Consider the following 22,062-nt stretch of genomic DNA (forward strand, 5'->3'; position numbering starts at 1 on the left):
TTAACATGGCAAAACCACCTGCTACAAAGAAGGTACTGGAACTGGTACCTTCTGGCGATTCATAAAAGAGTGGCTATTAATCATAATACGAACCTCACACTGTACTAAAATAGAAAGTAGAACCAAAACTCAGTTTTCTTCGTGATACTATCTCACTATACAGTCATTCCATTTCTTACAATTAAATCCCATAATACAAGACATTTAGAGGATTGAAGAATTATGATAAACAGGATATATAAGAATTAAATGGTGTTGGGACAGAAACAACCGCCAATTCTTGAGAATCCAAGCCAGCAGTGTCCAAACTCTGTTCTAAAAATCCCAGGGCCTGGTAGAGGTGTTTCCTATTTGAAATACACACCAGTTTAAAAACATATGATTATCCATATTTTAATTATTTTTTTATTTTTTTGCGGTACGCGGGCCTCTCACTGTTGTGGCCTCTCTGGTTGCAGAGCACAGGCTCCAGACGCGTAGGCTCAGTGGCCATGGCTCACGGGCCCAGCAGCTCCGCGGCATGTGGGATCTTCCCGGAGCGGGGCACGAACCTGTGTCCCCTGCATCGGCAGGCGGACTCTCAACCACTGGTGCCACCAGGGAAGCCCATGATTATCCAAATTTTTAAATGGCCTATGGATATAGATTCTTCTGCCATCTTTGTATGCACATGTTAACTTCTTGAAAATGGGTTACTGATTAAAAAACATTATTTCTGAAGTGAAGAGATGCTAGGCTGTGCAAGCCTACTCATGTACAACGGTAAATTAAACGTTATTTGAATAGACTTCTGTTCCAAGTGCTCGTATCACAGCATAAGTCAGTTGGAATGAGAAAATAAATAACCATCTTATCCTATGTTGTATTATCTAAGACTAATAATTGTTTTTCGTGACATTTATGTTAGAGAATGCAAGCCTTCATGAGTCAACTTTGATTTATTCTTCTTCCAAACTAGAAGAATAGCATGCTGTTACCTGTGGTTGGGACTTCCCTGGTGGTCCAGTGGTAAAGAATCCGCCTTATGATGCAGGGGATGCGGGTTTGATACCTGGTCAGGGAACTAAGATCTACATGCTGCAGGGCAACTAAGCCCATGCGCCACAATACTGAGCCTGCGTGCCACAAACTTACGGAGCCCGTGCGCTCTGGAACCTGCGCGCCATGATTACAGAGCCCACGCGCCCTGGAGCCTGCATGCCACAACTAGAGAAGAGAAAACCTGCCACCACAACTAGAGAGAAGCCCACGCACTACAATGAAGAGCCTGCGCGCTGCAACGAAAGGTCCCGTGTGCAGCAACTAGACCCAATGCAGCCAAAAAAATCAATCCATCTTAAAAAAAAAGAAAAAAAAGTAAGCACATATTATAATAGAGTTTAACTGTTGTCATATGCAAATAAGGTATGAATGAGGGTTTTCTCCACACTGCCCAACTAAAACTAGAAATAAACTAGAAACCAAAGTTATGAATCGACTTTCTAACAAGAAATAATATACATTCCAACTTATAAAAAATAAATTCATTAGTAATACTGCTTTTATCTGTTTATTATTGGGATTTCTTAATTAAAATTTTATTTAAAAAAATTCCACTGCCAAAAAATGTTTTCAAAAACCAGTACACTGTACTGTCAGAGTTGTCTATACTACCTAGGTTTAAAGCCCAGCTCTAGCACTTACTGTGTGAGACACTGTAGGCAAGTTTCTTAATCTAAGACTCAAGCTTCCGCAGCTATAAAATATGGGTAACAGTAGTATTTATCTTACAGGGTTGTTCTGAGAATTAAATGATATAAACCAAGAATCGTATTTAGTATGATATTCAGCTACTAGTTACCACTGATCTGTATTCAAATGGGATGAAAGCAGCATTGATAAGTGAAAATTTCAGATAAAAAATTTTTCACTGAGGTTGTTCATTCAGTTAATATACGTTATTGAATTAAATTTCATTCCAAAAAGGATTTACAGCAACTTTTTTTGGCCAAGTGCAGCTTGTGGGATCGTAGTTGCCCGACCAGGGATTGAACCTGCACTACTGGCAGTGAAAACATGGAGTCCTAACCACTGGACCTCCAGGGAATTCCCCTTCAGCAACTAGAATACATCCAGTGTAATAAAACAGTATTAAAAAATAGATATACAAAGCAGGTAAAATGAAAATAAAGGAAGTAAAATAAACTGAAGTCAAGATAACATCTATTTATAAATGCCAATCATATAAATTTCCATACAGCTACTACAGACAAGCTGTTTTCAAGATGCCCCAACAAAAGGAAACACAGTCAGTTACGAGACTCACACCAAGAGAAACGTAACATTTCCTAATGCAGAGACCTAAGGCAAATTTCTTACGGTTTTTATAAAGATCAACAAAGGAGACACTAGGAAAGGTACCATCCCACCAGCCTCTGTACTCACCCCCCATGCTCAAGGGCCCATTTGGAAAACTAGTTGGGCATTTATTGTCACGGTGATGGAAGATGCTATTACCATTTAATGAGTGGGAATTAGGTACAATAAACACAGTGCTTCTGACAGTGTATACCTGGAGTCAGTAAAGTTTTTCTATAAAAAGTCACTAAGTATTTCAGTTTTTGCAGGCTACAGGGTCTCTGTCATAGCTACTCAGTTTTGCTGTTGTAGTGGAAAAGCAGCTATAGACAATACATGAACAATTAAGCGTGGCTATGTTGCAATAAAATTTTATTTATGGATAATGAAATTTGAATTTCACATAATCTTCACATGCCACAAAATACTACCCTTATTGATTTTTCTTCAACTATTTAAAAATATAAAAACCATTCTTGGATTATGGTGGTGCCAGTAACACGTTGCAGACAAGATCCGGCCTGTGGGGCCAGGGTTTGCTGATCCCTGGCCTGTACAATGAAGAATGTCCCACCCCAAATGCCACAAGTTGAGAAGACCTGTGGAACTTCTAAACACTACCCCAACAGAAGTATATAATAAAATTTTTTACAACTTTTTCTTAAGATGTAGGCTGAATGTATAACAAAAAAATTACATTCAATAAAAACAATCCTATGACAGGCTAAAGAGGTTCATTTCAAATATTATATAGCTTTCTTCCATTTCAAGCATAAAATAGAAAAACCCTAGATAATGTATGGATTTAGTGAGTGGGGACCAGGTATGCTAAATATAATGTTATCTGTTATCTTTTTAATATCTTATGGTCTTCTCAAAGACTTCGTTTCTCTTAACTGAATTCTTAAATAGGAATTAAATGGCAAAGTCTGGAGGTTCGATTCTCTGTCAAGTTGCTGGAATATATATTCTCCAGGCAGAACCATACAATTTCAGCCAGGCAGGTTATTTTGCTGGCATCTTCTAAAAATTCAGGAAACTAACCAAAGTCTTCATTATTTGATAGCTACCCCGCTAATATATGAGGATAAAGCCAAGAGAGTAACTGCAGGCAGATTCATAAGTTTTCTTAGAAAATTTAAAGCGAACAATCTGGTGGTATCTAGTACATTCATAATGTTGAGCCACAATCACCTCTATCTAGTTCTAAAACATTTCTATCACTTCAACAAAGTAAAACCCCTTACCCATTAGGCAGTTTTTCTCCATTTTTCCCTTCCCTATTCCCTGGCAACCACCAGTCTGTGTTCTCTACAGATTTATTTATTCTGGATATTTCACATAAATGGAATAATACAGTATGTGACCCTTTGTGTCTGGCTTCTTTCACTTATCCTGATGTTTTGAAAGTTCATCCACGTTGCAACATGTATCAGTACTTCATTCCTTTTTACAGCTAAGTAATATTACACTGTATGTTTATCCATTCGCATACTGATAGACATTTTGACTGTTTCCACCTTTTGGCTATTATGAATAATGCTGCTACTAATGTGTGTGCATGTACTTATTTGAATACTTGTTTTTAATTCTTTTGGGTATATACCTAGAACTGAAATTACAGGCTTACATGGCAATGTTTAACATTTGAGGAATAGCCAAACTGTTTTCCACAGTGCTAAATCATTTTGCATTCCCACTAGCACTGTACAGAGTTCCAGTTTCTCTATAGCCTCGCCAACACCTATTTGCCACTTTTTTGATTACAGCCACCCTAGTGGGTGTGAAGTGGTATCTCACTGTGGTTTTGATTTACATTTCCCTAATGACTAATACTCTTGAGCATGTTTTCATGTGTTTGTTGGTCACTTGTATTATATCTTCTTTGGAGAAATGTCTATTCAGGTCCTCTGGCCACTTTTAATTGTGTTTTTTGTTGTTGAGTTGTAAGATATATATTCTGGATACCAGACACTTATCAGATATGACTTGCAAATATTTTCTCCCAGAGTCCTGAAGTTTTACACTAGCTTTCAATTTTTTTTTCAAAAGCAAAACCATTTTTTCCAAATATGTCTTTGTTTGCCTTGCTTATATTTTTATATACAGAATGCCAACCCAGTATGTAAGAGATAAAAACAGAGCTGCTCCAATTGCAGTGGAGAAATCTGAAACCCTGATCACTTGGCATCTCTCTGTAGCAAATCCTAGAGCACATGCACAAAGCAAATGAAACACAAATATATGTTTTCTATAGCACTGAATCATTCTGCACAAATTTTCATCTGTCTAAAACACAGTGAAACACAGTCTAAAAGATACTGTCCTACACCATAAGTTCTCTGGTCGTTCTGTTAAAATATCTGAGACCAGGAAGACATGTGCACTAGGAAGGACTATTAATGTCCACTTGCCCCAAATCGGTATCAGACCTACTTACAAACAATGCATAAGTTCTTTTAATGTACCCACCTCTCTGCCATTTAAAATTAAAATCTGAAATAAGGATCTTAAATCAAACATCAGATTGTCACAAACAGCAGAGTTTCAAGTATTTGTTTAGTGAGAGCCCATTATATCATTACAAATATCATTTAGAGAAAAATAATAAAGGATCAACAACAATTTTAGAAAGCACATATTTACAGCTGGAATGAGTGTAACTTGTACTGAGCTATCATCCCAGTGTTTGGTCTCATCACATATCCAATGACATTGATTTACCAGGAGATGATGAGTAGGATTGGCTGCCATATAGGACTACAGAAAAGAAAGGTATCTGATCTACAAAGTCTTAGTCACAACACAAACAAAAACCAACTAAGTTAACTGATCTACATATATAGGAAAAATAATCTCTTTAATAATAAATGAGGACTTAAAAAAACTCATATATGCTTAAAATAAAACAAACAAATGCAAAAGTCCAAATTAAATTAAATTTCTAGAATTTCAAGTGTGTTCTACTAGTACTGGTATGCCATCCATAAAATGCAAAAAACTTTCGAAGTATATACTTGGTCACTGTTAATAGTGAGAGGACTATTGATATTTTACTTATCCATTGCTATATTATAACCTAATTCTTATGTCTGAAAATATTTCAAACACATGGTTAAGACAGTATTTCCTTAGGAACAATTTTGTGAAAATGTTTTTACCTCTTCTTCCTCAATTTCAGAGGTGTTAAGTTCATGTTTCTGACAGTAAGGACCCTCTTTCCAAGCTTCAGTATCACCACAGTCACAGAAACCTCCACCTCCTGATGTTGTCATCTTGAAAAAAAATTGTAAAGTATCTTGTCAATAAGTATTTACTGAGGTCTACTGGATTATAAATAGGAATATCAAGTGCTAAGGAAATAACGTTGCTGAAGTGTTAATTTCTTTGGAGGGATAAAATTAAATAAAATGCCAAACCTCTCAATGTTTTAAAGCTGATTTTAAATAAGCCTATAGGCTAATTTAAGTGATTTCAAAATAAAATAAGCTATTCTGTAGTGTCTAGCAAGCTACAGCTATTTTAAAGAGGTAAAATATGTCCACTTGCATGACTTCCTAATTAGGAAAATAACAAGGGCTTTCTTGCTAGGTTTTGGCTAAATTGGTATACTGTTGGTATCTATGCTACCAGGTTATAAACGTAACAGATTCAAGAGTGACAAAGATTCCTATAGCTGCTGTCTTCTACAAAAGTCTAATAAGAGTGCATCTGCATTAGAGAAAGTGACCAAAAAAACTACAGAAATAGTTTATTTTTCTTTTCTAACACTCTCTAAATAGCATTCTTTGAAAAGGAAACATGGAGTGCCTAGTCATAAAACCTTTTACCACCTGTGGGCTTCAAAATTATTCATGCTTCCTTAAGATGTAGCAATGATTCAAGGAATCTAGCAAGATAAAACCTATTATTTAATAATTAGTAGACTGGAAATTTTGCTTTTTTAAAAAATACTGTGAGAGTTTATGGATGGGTATGAGAAGGAAATTTTAGAAAGAGCCTTTCATATTTTGCCCAAAGTATTTGTGTGTTACATATCACAAGGTAATTAATGTAAACTCACAAATGACAGTTATTCTTAGGGGCTGCAAAGATATATGCCAAGAAACATGGGCAGGCAGCCATATGGAAAATGCTAACATCACCCTATAGCTTTTATGCGTGTTCTGGTAACCAAAGATAGGTAGAACAGTTTAAAGGAAACTAGGATTCTCTTACTGATTTATGAAAATAAAAAGAACATATAGGGCTTCCCTGGTGGCGCAGTGGTTGAGAGTCTGCCTGCCGATCGGCAGGGGACACGGGTTCGTGCCCGGTCCGGGAAGATCCCACATGTCATGGAGCGGCTGGGCCCATGAGCCATGGCCGCTGAGCCTGCGCGTCCAGAGCCTGTGCTCCGCAGTGGGAGAGGCCACAACAGTGCAAGGCCCGTGTACCGCAAAGAAAAAAAGAACATATAAAAATATGAATTCAATTTTGCAGCTGTTTTAGTTCACTGTTAACAATACTCGGGTAGAGTAAATAAAAACAAACAGGAGGAAAAGTCCTGAATCAAAAGTCTTGAATTAGTAAGACTGTAGTATTTCTTCTCTATTTTTATTTGAGATTAGGGTGAAAAGTTCCAGCTACTAACAGTTCCCTAAATTTTTGAATGTTCATAGCTCTGTCTTCAGCTTCCACTAGAGGAACCAGGACAGGCTTAGCAATAATCTGCCTATGTATTTTGTATCCCTGACTTAAAAGCAAACATACTTGATTTTTGGAAAAGTACTGATTGCGTTATAGCAGTTAAAAAAAATTGATTAGTCTTATGTTCTGAAGTTGGCCCTTTTCTACATTGTAGTAGATGCCTCTTTAATATTAAGAAATGACAATTCTGTAGAAGCTGACCAATAGATAGAACCATTTCTTAATGGTATAATCCTGTCACTTTTACTTCATTGCTCACTCATCTCCCTTCAGAACCTCCCTCTTGCATTTTAACTCTCACCTTTATCCTCTAATTTTTGACAACTTGCTTTATAAACCTAGAATTATAAAGATAATAAACATTAAAAAAATAACAAAACAAACTAGTTGAAAACCAATACTGAAAGAGCTGTTATCTATAGTCTTTTAATCTTAAACCATGTGTTCCATGAAATCTGGATTCATAATTCATCTCTACACTGCCATCATATGTTTAATGGTATTTGAGTAACACATTTCTTAAACCACTCTCCCCTGTTTCAGTGTTAAATCTTGGAATTTTGAGAAGAAAAGGTATTGAGTATAAAATTCAATACTAGGTGTGGTTATTATCTGGATATTACTAACCCTATATCGATGGTCTCTGTGAATACTTCCCAAAAAGCACTCCATGCATAAAACACAAGTTGGATCAACTGCACAGTCTCTGTAAAGTTAAAGAAAAAAAAAAAATCAGAGTGTCATAAACTGTATATTTTACCACATAATATTTCAAACTGGAATCCATCTTGGAAGAGCCAGAATAGTGAAATGCCTTAGTGTTAGAAGAAAAGAAATTATTTTTCCCAAAGATCTATCAGATCTTTGATCAATGCAGTCAGCTTAAGAACCTGCTTCTCATACTGGATGTGCACTAGGGGGTCTTAGAAGGCACATATTACTAGAATGGCAATTTTCCCTAAAGATTTGGGGAAATTCTATTTTATATTAAAACATACAGATGTATATGGAATAGATTTTAAATATTATAAATTCTTAAGATATTTTAACTAATTTAAATGGTAATAACGTATTAAGTGTTCAATATACAAGCTGACATGGGTCTCCACACTCCGTCTGTATATCTGATGGTCACACAAACCTATGGTTCATAAGACATCCTGATGGGGGAGTAGGAGTTCCACAAAGTGAAGGGGTTGACAGTGGTGCCTTCGATCATTTCATTTGCTTTTATCATACTGCCATTTAGATACATTTACAGATCATATCTTAAATAATTTCTATGATTCTATGAAATGAGATGGGGTGTCACGAAAATCTTTAAATTTCCCCTTATCCTTGTTTCTGTATCCTCATAGGCAACCACCCTACTATGCCTATTGTGTGCCCTTTAATTTGTATGTGTTCTTGCAAAATGTTTTGAATGCATGTATTTAAAAAAAATTTATTTTTAAAATTGTAGTTGATTTACAATATTTTATTAGTTTCACGTGTACAGCAGAGTGATTTGGATATGTATATGTGTGTGTGTATATATATATATTTCAGATTCTTTTCCATTATAGGTTATTACAAGATGCTGAATATAGTTTCCTGGGCTATACAGTAAATCCTTATTGTTTACTGAGTGCATGTATTTTTTTTTTGTGGTACGCGGGCCTCCTACTGCTGTGGCCTCTCCCACTGCAGAGCACAGGCTCTGGACGCGCAGGCTCAGCGGCCATGTCTCACGGGCCCAGCCGCTCCGCGGCATGTGGGATCTTCCCGGACCGGGGCATGAACCCGTGTCCCCTGCATCGGCAGGTGGACTATCAACCACTGTGCCACCAGGGAAGCCCCGAGTGCATGTATTTTTGATGTGTGCAAATCTTACTGTGTTATATCTCATTCTGTTCTTTTTCAATTCTGTAACATAATTCATTCATTTTGTATGTGTACATTTGATTTGCTGTTTCTGACTGGTATATAATATGCCATGGCATGTATCCAAAACATTTTTTCTCTCTACTATCCCTGCACCGGACACCTGGATTACCTCTGATGCCTTTCTACCAAATAATGCTGCAATGAATATCCCTGTAAATGTTTTCTTATGGATCTGACTGAGATTTTCTTCGGCATATAAATGCAAGAGCAGAATTGCTGGGTCATATACATATAGAGTTTTAATTCTGAGTGCCATGCTACTGTCCAGAGTGGCTACATGTGCCCCAGCAGTGTGTAAGAGTTTTTTTTTTTTTGTAAGAGTTTTTATAACCTGCATCTTCATCAGCATTTGGTTTTTATCTCGTTTGCTAATATGTGCCAGCTTAACGTATATGAAATATCTTACTGTCTTTTTTTGTTTTTTTTTTTGGCTGCATTGGGTCCTCATTGCTGCACGTGGGCTTTCTCTAGTTGCAGCGAGCGGGGGCTACTCTTCGTTGCAGTGCATGTGCTTCTCATTGCAGTGGCTTCTCTTGTTGCAGAGCACAGGCTCTAGGTGTGCGGGCTTCAGTAGTTGTGGCACACAGGCTCAGTAGTTGTGGCTTGCGGGCTCTAGAGCACAGGCTCAGCAGTTGTGGCACATGGGTTTCGTTGCTCCGCAGCATGTGGGATCTTCCTGGGCCAGGGCTCGAACCCGTGTCCCCTGCATTGGCAGGAGGATTCTTAACCACTGAGCCACCAGGGAAGCCCCTATCTTACTGTTTTAATTTGTATTTCTCTGACTGCTAATACATTTGAGCAACTCTTCATATGCTTACTGCTTTGAGGATTTCCTTTTCTATAAACTGCCTGTTTATATCCTTTGCCCATTTTTCTGCTGGGATTGCTTTCTTTATCTTGTTTATTTGCAGGAGTTTCCTATATAATCTAGTATAGAGGACATTAATCACTTGGCAATTTAAACATTGCAAATATTGTCTCCCATTTGTCACATGTATATTAGTTTTGCCCATGGGGTCCTTTGTTAAATAGAGCTCCCTATTTTGATGCAATTAAATTTACACAAAAATTCGTTTGTGCTTTGAGGTTTTAGAAGTCCCTTCCCCAACCCTAGGTCACAAAAATATATATGTTTTTAAAGAAAATAATTTTCTTCTATTAAACTTTTTGGTTTTACCTTCCCCATTTAGGTGTTTAATCCATCTGGAATCTACCTTTGCATATGACACAGGATAGAGATACTGTTTTACTTCTCCATATATAATGAGCTGCTTTTTCTAAAACCATTTACTAAACAACGTAACTTTTACCTATTGATTGTGCTGTCACCTATATAACATATTAAGTTTCCCATATATCCTTGGGTCTATTATCTAAGCTCTCTAAGAGTGATCTATTTGTTTGTTCTTATACTATTCCACATGGTATTACTATGGCTTTTTGTAGTATTGATATACCTTAATATCTGATAGGGTAAATTCCCCATTATTCTCCTTTTTTAAAGGTTGATTTAACTATTCATGAATTATTATTTATTCTTCTACACAATAAGTTTACAGAGTTCCTCGAAAATACCCAGCTAAAATTTTGACAGAGATTATTTGGAATTTATTGATAAGAGTAAATTATCATGTCCATGATTATTTCCTATATCTTTTATTGAAGTTTAAAATTTTTCTTAATGAGTTCTGTGTATTCTTGATTAGACTAATATCTAGGTACTTTCTAGTACCTAGATATTAGTCTGTACATAATGACAATTTTATCTTTTTCCTTACAATAGTTATTCTTCTTCTCTTATACTGTTGACAAGGACTTCTAGTAATATGTTAAACAAAAGCAGTAATAGTAGGCATCCTTTTCTTACTTTAGGTATTAAAGTAAACACATCTAAGTATTATGTTCATTGTAGGTTTACTAAGAAAGTGCTCTTCTAGAAAGAATCAAGCATTTATCTTGTCTTTCCTATATAAACTGTGCCTCAGGGTTATCGAAGGATCGATGAGGACTGTTTCTTTCATAAAAGACTAGGTCATAAACAAAGAAGAGATGATAAATTAGAGTAGCAACATTTTGCTACCCCCTAATGAATAACGATCCAGGCAGCAAGCATCAGTGACTGCTAAAACATTAGGCAAAAAGGCTGATGGAGGGACTTCCCTGGCAGTGGTTAAGACTCCGTGCTTCCAACGCAGGGGGCACAGGTTAAATCCCTGGTTGGGGAACTAAGATCCCACATGCCACAGGGCGCGGCAAAAAACATCAATAAATAAGAGGCTGCTGGAGACCTTCACGATGGTTACTTGTGCTAGGTGCCTAAACCCACTGATCAATTTTAACAAAAGCAGCCAAGCATCATATACTTCCTGATATTAAGAAGTTATGCATCAGGCTTCCTTGGTGGCGTAGTGGTTAAGAATCTACCTGCCAATGCAGGGGACACAGGTTCGAGCCCTGGTCCGGGAAGATCCCACATGCCGTGGAGCAACTAAGCCCGTGCGCCACAACTACTGAGCCTGTGCTCTAGAGACCTTGAGCCACAACTACTGAGCCCACATGCCACAACTACTGAAGCCCGCGTGCCTAGAGCCTGTGCTCCACAACAAGAGAAGCCACCGTAAAGAGAAGCCCGTGCACCACAACGAAGAGTGGCCCCTGTTCCCTGCCAACTAGAAAAAGCCCGCGCAGCAACGAAGACCTAATGCCGCCAAAAATAAATAAAAATAATAAAGTTGGGCTTCCCTGGTGGTGCAGTGGTTGAGAGTCAGCCTGCTGATGCAGGGGACACGGGTTCGTGCCCCGGTACGGGAAGATCCCACATGCCGCAGAGCGGCTAGGCCCGTGAGCCATGGCCGCTGAGCCTGCGCATCTGGAGCCTGTGCTCCGCAACGGGAGAGGCCACAACAGTGAGAGGCCCGCGTACCGCAAAAAAAAAAAAAAAAAAAAAAAATAAAGTTCGTTAAAAAAAAGTTATGCATCAATAATTATGAAATTATTATCCACCCCCCCCAATAATAGAAGTTAATCAAGCCTAACTACCTGTTTCGAGGAAAGACAGGGAAAAAAGAAACATTTAAGCAACACCATGGGGCCACAATCAGCCAAATCTAGAATGTGGAAAATTCCATAGAACAAATGACCTGGTTTCTTAGTAACATAATGGAAAAAAGAAGGAAGGAAAGAGGTAAAAGAGCTATTATAGTTTAAAAGAAAAAACGAAGAATAACAGCCAAATGCAATGTGTGAACTCTAAATTCACAGTTATGAGTCAATCAGGACAATTTCAACTCTGCTAGACAGCAGATAATATTAAGGAATTAGTGTTAATTATTTTAGGATATTAATGGTTATAGAGAAAAAAGATACATACTCAGTATTGATTAAAAAGAGCATGTTGTCTGGAATATGCTTCCAAATAATCTAGCAGGGCAGGAAAAAAGTGTATGAGAGTGTATGTGTGTGTATACAGATTAAAAAGAGTTGCCATATATTGATAATTGCTGAAGCTGAGCAATGATTACCTGTCACGTCTATTGTACCACTCACCCTACCTTTATTATGTTTGAAACTGTCTATAATAAAAAACTTTAAAAATCTAATATACAAATACTCAATAAAGTTCCCTTATATATTCTTCGTTTGCTAAGAATTAAATCACAAACAATAATTGAAATACATGAAATGCTTTTCTGAATCAAATCAGAAAAACATTTTTCTTTTCTCAACTATTAAAATGGTGAATTACATCAATAATTGTTTTAAAGATGAACTACCTTTGGATTGTTAAACTAAATTCCATTTGATCATGATGCATGACTCTTTTAGTATATTCTTGGATTCAGATAGCTAATATTTTATTTAGGATCCCTTTCATCTACATTAATAAGGGAAATGGCTTTATAATATCTCCTCTTGAATTTATCAGGGTTTCAAATCAAGCTTATTAAGTAGCTGCATAAAGAGTTAGGCAGTTTTCACTCTTTCCCTCGTTTCTGCAGTAACTTGTTTAAGAAAGGAATTAACTGTTCCTTCAAAATTTGATAGAACTTACCCATACACAGACATCCAGGTATGTGATTTTTGGGAGGGAAGATCTTTGATTACCATTCCAATGTTTTCATACTATATTCAAGTTGCCTATCATTTTCCTACAAATCTATCCATTTCATCTACATTTTCAATTTCTTTTTAGCATTTACTTATTCATAATTCTCGTATTTCAGAGGTTGTCAAACTTTCTTAGTTCATGGCATCTTTAGTGTCTCAACAGTTTCTTTCAGGGTATCACTAGACCAAATGAAACACCTAATCATTCTATTTATCAAACAGTTAGACTCAAAGAACTTAGTACCTGTTAGGCACTGCACAATTTCTCAAATCTTAGAATCAGACTGGATACTGCCACCCTCATTTCTTATTCCACAGGTATTTGCTTTTTAATCACAACAACAGAGAGGGCCCAGCTTCGGCAAGAAATGACATCACTAAAAGGAATGCAGTGAGTGTACGTCTCAATCTTCATTCTGAATTTTATATATGTGTATCTTCTCTTTTCTTACTCAGTCTTCTCAGAAGACTACCTTAATAATTCCAGAGAGTAAGTATCTCAACTTTTTACTTTTGCTTCATTTTCTGATCTTTTTATTTCCTTTCTTCTTTTTCCTTTGAGTGTGCTCAATTGTTCTATTTCTACAAACTTCCTGAACTCAATGTTTACCTTATTTTTCTTTTTTATCTTTGAAATAATTTTATTTATAGAAAAACTGCAAAAATAGTAGAGTTCCTTTACACCCTTACCAAGCTTTCCTTAATGTTAACCATAGTACAAGGAAATTGGACAAGGAAATTGTACCAAAAACATTGGTACAATATTATTAACTACAGACCTTATTCAAATATCATTGGTTTTCCCACTAAGGTCCTTTTTTTCTTTTCTGGATCCAACATAGGCTCCCACATTACATTAAATGTAATTTCTCCTTAATCTCCTCTAATCTCCAAAAGATTGACAGTTCCCCAGTCTTTTCTTGACTTTGAGACCATAACCCTTTTTAAGAGTACTGGTTAGTTATTTTGCAGATGTTCCACAATTTGCATTTGTGATGTTTTCATGATTAGACTGAGTTATGCATTTTTGGCAAAAACACCAGAGGAATGATGCTGTGTCTTTCTCAGTGCATCATAACATGGGGCACGTGTTGATTTGATATGCTTTATTACTGGTGATGTTACCTTTGCTCACTTCATTAAGATGGTGTCTGCCAGATTTCTTCACTGTAAAGTTGTTATTGTTCCTTTTGTAATTAAATATATTTGGGGAGATACTCTGTGACTATGCAAACATCCTCCTATCTCTCCTCAAAATTTCATCCACTAGCTTTAGCATCTATCAATGGATCTAGACTACAATTATTACTGTGTTACTTGCCTAATGATGATTTTCTGTTTTATTTATTAACTGTAACTCTTCAATACAGGAAAACTACTGAAAACATCCCTTCTCTCCCGCTTATTTACTCAAAGAGTATGGACTCATGGATATTTATTTTATTCTATGGGTTATAATTTAATACTATCATTACTTATTTCATTACCCAAATTGTTTTAGCTATGGCCATTGGGAACTCTTTCAGTTTGGTCCCCATGCCCTTTCAACAGGCCCTGTTCCTTTTTGAGGACTTTCTTACCTCTGGCAACATAACATGTTCCAGGCTTATTTTTTATCTTCCTTGTCCCAGCCCTGGAATCAATCATTCCTCCATGGAACTCTGATTCTTTTTATTGGACAATGGTATTTAGAAACCAGTATTTGGGTACCAGGTATGCTCACTGCTATGGTAGTTTCATTGTTTCTAGGCCCTTTTCTAGGCAGACACAGCCAGGAAATGTATGTTTGTATAGTTTATTTTTAACCTTTCTTTTTTTGGGCAAACATTTTAAAGTTATACATTTCCTTCTAAATACTACTTTAGCTATGCCCCCCAAATTTCAACATGTAATCTTATATTCAGTTCTGTTTCTAAATTTCCTCAGTACTTTCAGTGATTTTCTTTTACTTAATGTTAGCAATGTTAGTTCTCAAACTTTGTTTAACCTACTCTTTTGTTATTTGTTTCTAATTCTTTTTGCAATAAATATAGTGGGAGAACAATCTGCATGGCTCTAAGCCTTGAGAATTAAGTGAGGTTTGGTCTTTAAGACAAAATATACAGGTCACTTTTTTATTTTATTTTATTTTATTTATTTATTTATTTTTGCGGTACGCGGGCCTCTCACTGTTGTGGCCTCTCCTGTTGTGGAGCACAGGCTCTGGACACGCAGGCTCAGCGGCCATGGCTCACGGGCCCGCTCCGCGGCATGTGGGATCTTCCCGGACTGGGGCACAAATCCATGTCCTCTGCATCGGCAGGCGGACTCTCAACCACTGCGCCACCAGGGAAGCCCCAGATCACTTATTTACAATTGAGATATAATTCACGTATTATAAAATTCGCCTTCTTAAAGTATACAACTTAGTGGTTCTTAATATATTTACAAGGTTGTGCAACTATAACCAACCAGAGCATTTAGAGAAATGTCTATTCAAATCCTTTGCCCATTTTTTAATTGGGCTGTCTTTCTGTGTCCCTTATGTTTTCTACCATAAATATTAAATTTGTCAAATATGGAAACTGCTACTTTAGCTTTCTTTCTTTCTTTTTTTGTGGTATGCGGGCCTCTCACTGTTGTGGCCTCTCCCGTTGCGGAGCACAGGCTCCGGACGCGCAGGCCCAGCGGCCATGGCTCACGGGCCCAGCCGCTCCGCGGCACGTGGGATCCTCCCGGACCGGGGCACGAACCCGCGCCCCCTGCATTGGCAGGCAGACCCTCAACCACTGCACCACTAGGGAAGCCCTTTAGCTTTCTTTTGTATCATACTTTTTGCCTGGTATATTTTTCTCCACTGTTTCTATTCCTATTTTTAGCGCCTTTCTGTTTTACTTTGCCTCTCACAGATAACATTTTTGGATTTTTAAAAATCTGAGAACCATTGTCTTTATATTTTTATATAATTATTAAGAAAAGTAAAGCCAGTGACTTGTCCTCTAGGAGCCCATCATTTAACAGAAAAGACAAATGTGCATAGTTACTGTACCAGTCGTTAAATGCCATTATATTAAAGGTAAGTTTGGGGTTGGTGAAAGCACCCATCTCCAAACTCTCTTGATCATGGATCCCTTTTATTAGAATGTTTAGAGCACACACCATCTATCTATATGTAAATATACTCATATTACATATATATTTATATTAATAAATTTATATTGATAGGTTATACATATGCACTGCTGTACTAATTACAGTCCCTCAATTATACTGTAACTGGAGTCCCAAGAGCGGCAAAAACAAGGCAGAAAATATATCTGAAGATACAGTAACCTAAATTTCCCAAATTTGGTTAAAGACATCAACTTACAGATCCAAGAAACTCAAGGAGCCTCAAGAAGATAAATACAAAGAACATATAGCTAGGCGTATCATAATCAAACTGTTAAAATTCAAAGATAAAGTAAAACACTTGAAGGCAGCTAGAGAAAGCCAACACATTTCACATAAGGGAATATAGATATGCTAATAAAAGCTGACTTATCATCAGAAACCATAGAGGTCAGGAGTGGATCAGGATCTTTAAAACACTGAAAAGGAAAAGAAAGTATCAACCCAAAATTCTATATTCAGGAAAATATGCTTTAAAAAAATGAGCACAGACTTGCAGTTTCCAGCCCAGCATGTAAGAAGTTTGGAGGTCGCCACTCTGTCCTAACAACAGTAAAAAGCTGAACAAACTGAAATATCAACAACTCTTCTTAGACAAGTAAGACAAGTGAAGTCATAGGGCAAACTGCTAACCCCAAAATTGGAGAGACCAACAGGTGAACACAGAGAATAACAACTTATGAGAGCAGAAAGCCACTAGCACAAACCTCCACAGGAACCAGTGCTGAGGTAGGGAAACATGAACTGTAATTAACCAACTGTTGAAGGCTCAGTGTGATCAAGTTTGAAAAATTAAAAATTCCAGGGGGACTCCCCTGGTGGCTCAGTGGTTAAGAATCCACCTGCCAATGCAGGGGACACGGGTTCGATCCTGGTCTGGGAAGATCCCACATGTCGTGGAGCAACTAAGCCCGTGCACCACAACTACTGAGCCTGAGCTCTAGAGCCCGTGAGCCACAACTACTGAAGCCCGTGAGCCACAACTACTGAAGTCCGCATGCCTAGAGCCCGCGCTCCGCAACAAGAGAAGCCACCGCAATGAGAAGCTTGTGCACCGCAATGAAGACTCAACACAGCCATAAAAAAAAAAAAAAATTTCCAGCGACCTGGTCATTGGGGGTCCCATACTTTAGTGACTTTAATTTCCTGGAGTTCTACTAGGTTCTCACAGTGAATATCAGAGAAAAATTCTCTCGTGCTTCCAGCAGAAGATGGGTAAAAGGAACCACTTTGAAATATTCCAGAGCATTCTATTCTTAACAAAGTCTGCCTGCAGAAGAAACTATTTAATCAGAGCCTAACCTGCTGGGGTATTATCAGTCAAACTGACCTGAAAGAAGGGAAATACCCAATTCCAGCCCACTCTAGCCATCCTATCCCAACTAAAGGGGGAATGCAGGGGCATTGAGAAACACATGTGAAGTTCACAGCTCAGAGGTACAGGCACACTAAAAGACTGAGACTTAATCACACGACTATGGAATGCTTCTACTCCCTGACCCATTACCACCACGTTATTTTTTTTCCTGTAACACATTTTCTAGCAGATGCTTTTTGTTTTTTTTAAATTTTATTGAAGTATAGTTGATTTACAGTGTTGTGTTAATTTCTGCTGTACAGCAAAGTGACTCAGTTATACATATATATATATTCTTTTTCATTATGGTTTATCACAGGATATTGAATATAGTTCCCTGTGCTATAATGTACCCTGTTGTTTATCCATCCTATATACAATAGGATTGCATCTGCTAAGCCCAAACTCCCAACACTTCCCCCCTGACACCCCCCTCTCCCTTGGCAACCACAAGTCTGTTCTCTATGTTTGGACTATTTACAAGATCCCTTTTACCCAGTATATCACATGTCTAGCGATCAAGAAAAAATTATAAGACACACTAAAAGACGAAAAAATACAGTTTGAAGAGACAGAGCAAGCATCAAAATCAGACTCAGATATTGGAATTACCAGACCTGGAATTAAAAACAATTATGATTAATATGCTAACGGCTCTAATGGATACAGTAGACAGCCTGCAAGAACAGATGGGCAATATAAACAGAGATTGAAATCCTAAGAAAGAACCAAAAAGAAATGCCAGAGATCAAAAAACACTGAAACAGAAATGAAGACAGACTTTGATGGACTTATTGGTAGATTGGATACAGCCGAGGAAAGAATCTCTGAGCTTAAGGATGTCTCAACAGAAAGCTCTAAGGCTCATGTATGGGAGGGGAATTTGGGGGAGAATGGATACATGTACATGTATGGCTGATTCCCTTTGCTGTGCACCTGAAACAATCACAACATTGTTAATCTGCTATACTCAAGTATAAAATAAAAAGTTAAAAAAAACCAAACCTTTAAATATACGTCTTGGGGGAAAAAAGAAAGCTCTAAGGCTGAAAAGCAAAGAGAAAAAAGACTGGAAGGAAAACACAACAGAATGGCCACGAACTATGGGACACCTACAAAAGGTTTAACATATGTGTAATAGGAATACAAAAAAGAGAGGAACGAGAGAAAGGAACAGAATATTGAAAACAATATTTATTGAGAATTTCCCTAAATGAATAGCAGGCACCAAACCATAAATCCAGGAAGTTCAAAGAACATCAAGTGGGATAAACACCAAAAAACCTTGTACCTAGGCATATCATTTTCAAACTACAGAAAATCAAAGATAAAGAAAAAATCCTGAAAGAAGCCGGAAAAGAAAAACAACTTACCTACAGAAGAGCAAAGATAAGAATTACATCTGACTTTTCCTCAGAAACCATGCAAGCAACAGGAAAGCAGAGTGAAATATTTCAAGTGTTGAAAGAAAAAATGCCTACCAACCTAGAATTCTGTACCTACAAAATTATTCTTCAAAAGTGAAGGTGAAAGGAAAACTTTCTCAGGCAAAGTGGACTTGGGTTAGTTGTAATATATCACAAATTCTAGGGCAACCACTGAAAAAGGTAAAAAGTATATATAACACTGATATGTTATGAAAGGAGTGGCTATATCAACATCTGATAAAATAGACCTTAAGACAAGGACTAAGTACAAGAATTAATAAAGGTCACTGATATTTCATAATGATAAAATATATCAGTATATAGCAATTATAAATATCTATGTATGTGGTTAATAAAAGAGCTTTTAGATACATGAAACATAAACTGATAGAACTAAAAGAAGTAAACAAATCCACAATCACATTTGGAGATTTTCATACCCCTTTTTCAGTAACTGAAAGAACTAGTCATAAAAATCAGTAAGTATAGAAGACCTGAATGGCACAATCAACCACCTTGTCCTAATTGACATTTATAGATTACTCATCCAGCAACTGCAAAATACACCTTCTTTTCAAGTGCATATGGAATGTACAAGACTGACCATGTTGCTAAGTCATAAAACAAGTCTCAATAAATTTAAAGATTGCAAACTTACAAAACTTTAATTGTGTTAGAAACCAGTTACAATATATCTAGGAAAGTCTCAAATATATGAAAATTAAACAATGCGCTTCTAAATAACCCACGGATTAAAGAATAAAATATGAGCACATTAAATCAAAAGTTAAGTAGAAAGAAGAATAAAAGTAGAAATCAAAAAAACAAAACAGATAAAAAAGAAAACTAACAAAGCCAAAAACTGATTCTTTAATCAGTTTTATTAATCTTTTCAAAGACAGAAAACACAAATTACTAATATCAGAATGGAAGAGGGGACCTCACTACAGATACCACAGATATCAACAGCATAAGGAAATATGCAGAGCTCTATGTCAATAAATTTGACATTATACAATGAAACATATTTCCTGAAAAGTACAGTGTACCAAAATTGCACAAGATGAAATGAAGCTCTAAATAACTCTAGTAAGCATCAAAGAAATTTATCAAAAACTTCCTCTGAAGAAAATACCAGGCCTTAGTGGTTTGTTTTACTGGAAAATTCTTCAAATGCTGAAGGAAGAACTCATACCAATTTTATACAAATTCTTCAAAAATATAGGAAAAAGGAATACTTCTCAATTCATTTTATAAGGCCAGCATAACTCTGCTCTACCAAAACCAGATGAAGACATTACAAGAAAGTGCAGGTTTATATTATTATTTTCTTTTTTAATTTTTAAAAAACATACAAATGAACTTATTTACAATACAGAAACAGACTTACAGATATCCAAAACAAACTTACGGTTACCAAAGGGGAAATGTGTGTGGGGGTGGTGGTGATAAATCAGGAGCTTGGAATGAACATACACACACTACTATATAAAGGACAGATAACCAACAAGGACCTACTATATAGCACAGGGAACTCTACTCAATATTCTGTGATAACCTATATGAAAAAAGAATCTAAAAAATGTATGTGTATGTATAACTGAATCACTTTGCTGTACACCTGAAACTAACACATCATTGTAAATCAACTATACTCCAATGAAATTAAAAAATATATATTTTTTTTGTGGTAGGTGGGCCTCTCACTGCTGTGGCCTCTCCCGTTGCGGAGCACAAGCTCTGGACGCGCAGGCTCAGCGGCCATGGCTCACAGGCCCAGCCGCTCCACGGCATGTGGGATCCTCCCGGACCGAGGCATGAACCAGTGTCCCCTGCATCGGCAGGCAGACTCTCAACCACTGCGCCACCAGGGAAGCCCCTAAAATATTTTTTTTAAAAAAAGAATGGCAGAGGACAGGGAGAAGGAAGCTGAGCCCTGAATGATATGATTGAGCCACTGAATCAAGCAACCTGAAAGCTTGCCCCATCTCTGCACTTGCTGTTCTGACAGGTTTATGCTATAAGTGACAGTGTTATATTAAGGTTTTTTTGTGTCTGTAATCCATGAAATGTACAGACACAAAAACACCTTAATAACACTAGCAAACTGAATCCAGCAATATATAAAAGTTACAATACATGATAATCAAGTAGAGTTTATCTCAGTAATGAAAACCATTTGGAAAAATATCAGTCAAGGCAATCATTAATGGAATAAAAAAGGAAAATTATGACAATCTCAATAGATGTAATAAAAGCACCTGACAACATTCAGTCATTTATAAAAAAACAAAAAACAACCAAACAAAAACACCACTCAGCAAACTAGGAATAGAAGGGAAAGTCCTCAATGAGATAAAGGGTGTATATCAGAAAACTATACCTAATATCATATTTAACAGTAAAAGACTGAATACCTCCCATCCAAGGCAAGGATGTCCTACTTTCGCCAGTGCAATAAGGCACAAAAAAATAAAAGGCAGAAAGACTGTAAAGGAACAAATAAAACTGTCCATTCAGAGAGGACACAATTATGCAAAAATCCTAAGGAACAAAACCCAGAAGATAACAAAAACTACTAGAACTACTAAGCGAATTTAGCAACGTCACAGGACACAAGATCAATATTAGAACCCAACTGTATTTCTTTATATTCACAGAAGAAAACTGAAATTAAAACTAAGAAACTAGGGGCTTCCCTGGTGGCGCAGTGGTTGAGAGTCCGCCTGCCGATGCAGGGGACACGGGTTCGTGCCCCGGTCCGGGAAGATCCCACATGCCGCGGAGCGGCTGGGCCTGCGCGTCTGGAGCCTGTGCTCCGCAATGGGAGAGGCCACAGCAGTGAGAGGCCCGCGTACCACCAAAAAAAAAAAAAAAACTAAGAAACTAAAACTAAGAAAAAAGAATACCATTATAAAATACTTATAGGTATGTATAAATTCTACATAAAAACATAAAACATGGTTAAGAGATTAAAGAAGACCTCAATAAATGGAGAGACATAAGATGTTAATGGATTGGAAAACTCAATATTGTTAAAACGTCAATTCTTCCCAAATTGATCTATAG

General features: G+C 37.0%; 1 protein-coding gene across 5 annotated transcripts in view; it reads right to left on the reverse strand.

Annotated features, from left to right (window-relative positions):
• The window catches only part of UBR2 (ubiquitin protein ligase E3 component n-recognin 2), a 115,956-nt gene that overhangs the window by 73,725 nt on the left and 20,169 nt on the right, over nucleotides 1-22,062 (reverse strand). For all 5 annotated transcript variants that reach the window (XM_079933097.1, XM_079933096.1, XM_079933094.1 and 2 more), the window contains exons 3-4: nucleotides 7,654-7,732; nucleotides 5,499-5,612 (exon numbers count right to left, since the gene is read on the reverse strand). In XM_079933097.1, coding sequence (XP_079789223.1) covers nucleotides 5,499-5,612; nucleotides 7,654-7,732 — 193 coding nt within the window. The remainder of the gene's footprint in view (nucleotides 1-5,498; nucleotides 5,613-7,653; nucleotides 7,733-22,062) is intronic.

The sequence above is a fragment of the Stenella coeruleoalba genome, assembly GCF_951394435.1.
Source record: "Stenella coeruleoalba genome assembly, chromosome: 10".
Taxonomy (NCBI): domain Eukaryota; kingdom Metazoa; phylum Chordata; class Mammalia; order Artiodactyla; family Delphinidae; genus Stenella; species Stenella coeruleoalba.